Source organism: Dromaius novaehollandiae, chromosome 23, assembly GCF_036370855.1.
Source record: "Dromaius novaehollandiae isolate bDroNov1 chromosome 23, bDroNov1.hap1, whole genome shotgun sequence".
NCBI lineage: Eukaryota > Metazoa > Chordata > Aves > Casuariiformes > Dromaiidae > Dromaius > Dromaius novaehollandiae.
The window spans coordinates 9,157,426-9,162,500 of record NC_088120.1 but is presented as its reverse complement, the minus strand read 5'-3'; the positions used below and the strand labels follow the sequence as shown (position 1 = coordinate 9,162,500).

General features: G+C 63.5%; 1 protein-coding gene across 1 annotated transcript; it reads right to left on the bottom strand.

Annotated features, from left to right (window-relative positions):
- Positions 1-579: 579 nt before the first annotated feature.
- PEF1 (penta-EF-hand domain containing 1) lies at positions 580-4,884 on the bottom strand. The gene is made up of 5 exons (XM_064525197.1): positions 4,803-4,884; positions 4,125-4,395; positions 3,146-3,301; positions 2,245-2,388; positions 580-1,616 (listed from the first exon to the last, which is right to left on the bottom strand). The coding sequence occupies exons 1-5, from the start codon at positions 4,821-4,823 to the stop codon at positions 1,387-1,389; spliced, it is 822 nt and encodes a 273-aa protein (XP_064381267.1). The 5' UTR covers positions 4,824-4,884; the 3' UTR covers positions 580-1,386.
- Between the last annotated feature and the right edge of the window lie 191 nt (positions 4,885-5,075).

Below are 5,075 nucleotides of genomic sequence, written 5' to 3'. Positions count from 1 at the left end.
GGAAAGGCGGGGGGGGGCGGCAGCACCGTGTGGAGTGGGGCGCCCCCTGGCGGCCGCACCCCGCACCCACAGGTGCCCCCACGGCCGCGGGCCGCATCCTGCACCCGGGGCCTGGGCGCAGCCCCAGCGCAGGGCTCGGGGGCCGGGGGGGGGGGTCCCCCCTGCTTGCCCCAGCAGCCGAGCAGGGAGAGCCCCTGCGGGGGCGGCCCCAGCCAGCGCGGAGCCGGGAACCACGGCGCGCTTCCGAGCCTCCTCGGGGGGAGGTACCGCTCCTCCCGCGCCCGCGGACTCCGCACACGAGCGACAGGGCTGCAGTGCTACCCAGGGCAGCAACTTCACCTCGCCCCCTCCCCGTGAATGCCTACCGGCAGGCAGCGAGTGAAGCCACTGATCCACACACCCACCCACCCCCTTTGCAACCCCAGCCATACACCATGCTCGCAGCACTGGGCACGGGGAACCCTGCTTTTGAGCAAGACCTGCCTTGGAAAGCTCTGAGCCCAGGGCTTAAAAGCCCCAGAGAAGTAGATGTTTTGTCCAGGACAGCATCCCCGTCCGATACTCAGATAGCAAACAACAAACAGTGCACATGATATTTTATTAAAGAACTGTAAATATAAGCTCCAACCCATTTTTGAGTTTGGCCTCTGCATTCAGGAACACAAGACACCCTTTGGCCATAAAGAGGGGTTTAATTATCCTATTTGTGACTAGAGCCCAGTTTAGCAGCACAGAGGGAAACAGTGCTCAGACCTTCGCTAAAGTCAGGATGTTTCCAAGCGAGAGCGGGAAGCTTGGACCACCATACTGTTAAAAGTGCACCTGGGGGAGGAAGCAAAGTCTGCGAGGCAGCGAGGGCACAGCGACCTCAGCAGGCCACGAATTCTGCGATCACTCGTGCCCTCATCACTGCTCTTCAGAGGAAGGCTCACCCGAGGCCAACGTCACTAGGTTACAGGGAGAGAGTCCCCAAAAGCATGCTGAGAAAGAGATGTGTCACTGAAGATGCCCTGCCAGGCGGAGGGACACAGCAGCTGTGGTTTAAGTAAAAACCTGGGTCTGGCAAAGGAAGATCTAAGCACTCCCTGGGGGTCATGGCATGGGCTCACCACTGGTTTGGCCATCTCACCCCGCAGGGTGGCAGAACCTGGCTCCGGTTTGGCATGGAGGCTTTCAAGTGGGGACAAAAAACCAAAGCCACAGATGGCTGGGAGTCCCAGCAGGGGCTCACGGCCTCACTGCTGCCCCCGGCACGGGGTCCTCAGGCAGTGCCGGCCCGTAACCCAGCCCGAGGGGAAACAGAGAGGCCGAGGGATCGCTGCTCCTCCGGAAGAGCCGGCAGAGCTCCCGGCCGGCTCGCAGCCGCGCTGGCCTCAGCCAAGGGCATCACAACATCCGCGTCACCACCATCGTGAGGAAGTCTTCGTAGCCCAGCCGCACGTTGCCCACCAGCCCCGTGTCCTTCTCCCGGAAGGCCTCTGTCATGGTCTGGAGTTGGATGCAGATATGAATGAAGCCGTCGAGCTGGATGCTGGGGTTGGAGGATCTCTGGGCGTAGCGGGACAGCAGGAGCTGGCTAAACTGGGGGCTCAGGTTATAGCCCATCTGGGAGAGAGCTGGGAACAGGAAAAACACAGACTGAACCTCTCCGACAAGCCTCTCCCAGGAAGAGCGACTGTGCCCTCCCTCCCATGCGCCGGCACACGCCCTGTCTGCCCACGGCGCTCGAGGAGCGTTCAGACAGTGGGTGTGCGCAGGCAGCGCTCTCAGGAGGGAAGAACCGCATCAGCCGAATGAGGAATTCCAGACATACTTCCCCTCCATCAGACACACACCCGACATCTCCTCCCAGAAAACAGGGTTTAACCACATGCTATTGCTGGGGGTGCGGGGGGAAATGGGAGAAGGGGTTTCCTTAAAGAAGGAAGCTCATGCTCCGCCCTGCCGCGGCTCCTCGCCTCTTTGCCGGTGGGAAGGCTCAGCCACCACATCGGTCAGGGCTGGTTTAACCGGCCCGGCGCACTCCCAGCACAGCGCAGCAACAGGCGTGGGCTGCAGCTGCTGTGCTGCCGCTGTGCAGGAGACACTCCATGATCTCAGAGATGCCCAGCCCTGCTGTGCAGAAGTGCCAGGAGGATTCGCTGGGCCAGGCCAGAAATAAATACCAAGCAGAGTCAGACAGCATCCCCCAGGGAGGGCCAGCGTGGTGACTCTACCCCTGCAACCCGCTCATCCGTTGCTCACCTTGCTGAAGCTCGCTGAAGCTGATGGAGCCCGACTGGTCCCTGTCGTACTGCTGGAAAAGGTTCCTCCACTGCTGGATGAAGCGCAACAAGGCCGAGAAGCCATACACGTCTATGCGTCCCGACCCAGTCTTATCAAACATGTCTGGGGAGGAACAAGTGAACAGCACAAGCGGGACAGTGAGAAGCAGAGCAAGGATGTGCTGCAGAAACTCGCAGAGCACTCAAAGGCTGCACTGCCTGGGAGGAAGGCGCTCTCCTGGTCCGGCCCCAGCTCCCAGCACCCCAGCTCCAGCCCTGAAAGCCCTCTCACACCAGGACAGCACTCAAACAGGACCATTCAGGTCCCTAAGAGGCTGGCAGCAAACAGCAATAAAACCTCTGCTTTTGCAATGCCAGGGCAAGCACAGAAACGCTGTGACTCCGGCTCACTGCCGGTGCCTGGAGCTCTCCCTTCCTTTGCTCCCTGGCTCTCTGGGAGGAGCACGGAGCTCCAGGACGCTGGGCTCCCCTCAGCCTCACGCAGAACTGAGCGCACTCGCTGAACTACGGCACAGCAGCAACACAAGACCAGACAGGTGGGTTTCCCTTCCCGAGCAGAGAGCTTTCGGCCTCCGACTCTTGCATCCTCTGCCAAGAGGGCGCTCAGATCTGCGCTGTTTACTCCAGGCCGTGCTCCAGAGAGCGCTTACAGGCCAGCTGTAAGGGACGCTCGAATCACAGGGGAACCACGGGCTGGACCTGGGCTTCCCCTTGGGAATGCAGATCTGATGCAAACCAGAAAAAAAAAAGCTGCATCAGCATTAAAGCAGCACGGAAACCCCACACCTGACAGCACGCGCGGTTCCTGTCCTGCCACGGCATCAGGGACCTGCTGGAGGGCAGAGAGGGTCTGGACTCACTCAGCATCAGCATGCAGGTATCGTTGCTGAACGCAGACCAGTTGGAGTTGACCAGCGCTGCCTTCAGCTCCTTCATGGAGATGTAACCGCTGCGGTCAGCGTCCACTGCCTGGAACCAGGAGAAGGCTTCCTGGTCCACGCCGGGGGGGGCACTACCTGTGCGGAGAAATGCCAGCAACAGCTCACCCCTTCCATCAGAGGCCGTTTACAGGTCCTTCCCCCGAGACAGCTCGCGGAGATGCACCGAGGGACCGGTCAGCACTTCTGCTCTAAATGCCTTTCACAGCTGTATGGATCAATCGTGGGAAAAGACATTAACGAAGCCTGGGACTTGGCGTGTGATGCCTTGTGACAGAGAAAGGGAAAAAAATTAAGACCTCTCGTGTAGCTCCGGAGTGGAAAACAAGCCATTGGGAGCCATGCCATTCCAGCACGATAAATGTCAGCGGCGCTGGCAGACAGATGTGTGGCTATAAAGTTTTATTTCTGGTGCTCAGGGTTATAGCCTCTTCAGTGTTTTCCTCCTCCTCAGAAATTTAAAATAACGAACTGGGACTTTCCGATTTAATTGAGACAAATAATTTATCTAAACAGCACAGCTTCGATCGGGCTGCGCAAAGTGCTTTGTTGAAACACCTCCCAACACACTCATCCAAAGACAACCTGCTCATTTACAGGTAAGGAAACGGAAACAGAGGAGACGTGCCGGAGCAACGCTGGGATTCAGGAGTTTTGGGATCCCTGCGCTGGGGCCGGGGTAGGTGCTCAAAGATGGCGGAGGGCAGCGCGGAGCAGCAGGAGAGGAGCGACCCCAATGAAACCAGCCCAGGACAGCGGAGCGCCGGGACTGGCTCCTGCCCCAGGCAGGGACTGGGCTAGGGTGCTCCACACTCCTCCTCAGCGCCCTCCCCCTGCTCCCCCCCCGTCCCCAGGGCAGCCCCGCAGGAGGGACCCCTCCGACTCCGCAGCCCCCACTCACCTCCAGGAGCGGCTCCTCCGTAGGGCCCCGCGGCGGGGGCACCGTAGGGGTTGGTGCCAGGCTGCCCATAGGGCCCTCCGGGAGCCGGGCCTCCTCCATGGGGGCCCCCGGGCGCACCAGCCGGGGGCAGCGGTTGCCCGTAGGGCCCCGGGCCAGGAGGGGGCCCGTAGGGTCCCCCGGGTGCTGGGGGCGGCCCCCCTCCATAGGGGCCCCCGGCGTAGCAGCCGCCCGGGGGGGCACCGGGGGCTTGTCCTGCCGCGCCGGGGTAGCCCTGGCGGGAAGGGGACAGAGCTCAGGCCAGGCACCACGGCCACCATGGGCCAGGGCTGGCCCTGCCCTCCGACCCCAGCACTGCCCTCTGACCCCGTGACCCTGCCCTCTGACCCCTGCTGACCCCGCCCCCCTGACCCCTAGGACCTCACCAGCCCTTCGGCGTCGCCCTCTGACCCGCCCCTGCTGCCCTCTGACCCCCGGCGCCGCCCCCTGACCCCCAACTGCTCTCTGACATCCCCCCCGCCGCCCCCTGACCCCTCCCAGCGTTGCCCTCCTCCCCCCCGGGCCGCCCCCTGCCCCCCCATATTACTCTCTGACTCCCCAGCGCCGCCCTTGGGTCCCCCGCCGCCTGCCGCCCCCTCCACCGCCCCCCGACCCCCCCCAGCGCCGCCCGCGCCGCCCCACCTGCCCCGGGTACGCCGCCATGACACCGCCGCTCCGCCTCGCCCCGCCCCGCCGCCGGCGTCACGGGCGGCGCGCGCGCCTATTGGCTGCGGCGCGCAGCGGGCCCGCCCCCCGGCGGCGCCGCCGGAGTCACGTGAGCGGGGGCGGGAAGCGGTGCGGGTGTGTGGGGGGAGCCTTAAAGGGCCAGCGGCCCCCCCCGGTGTGGTGGGGGGGTCCCGGTGCGCCCCGTCCCGCGGCGGCGGCGCAGCACAGAGGAGACGCCAAGGCAGCGGC

Bases quoted from the DNA above. Each gene is read 5' to 3' on its own strand.
- PEF1 (XM_064525197.1), bottom strand. From the start codon at position 4,823: ATGGCGGCGTACCCGGGGCAG. The intron at 3,302-4,124 runs GTGAGTGGGGGC...TTCTCCGCACAG, and splicing joins CGGAGGAGCCGCTCCTGGAG to GTAGTGCCCCCCCCGGCGTG. The intron at 1,617-2,244 runs GTGAGCAACGGA...TCCTGTTCCCAG, and splicing joins CTTCAGCGAGCTTCAGCAAG to CTCTCTCCCAGATGGGCTAT.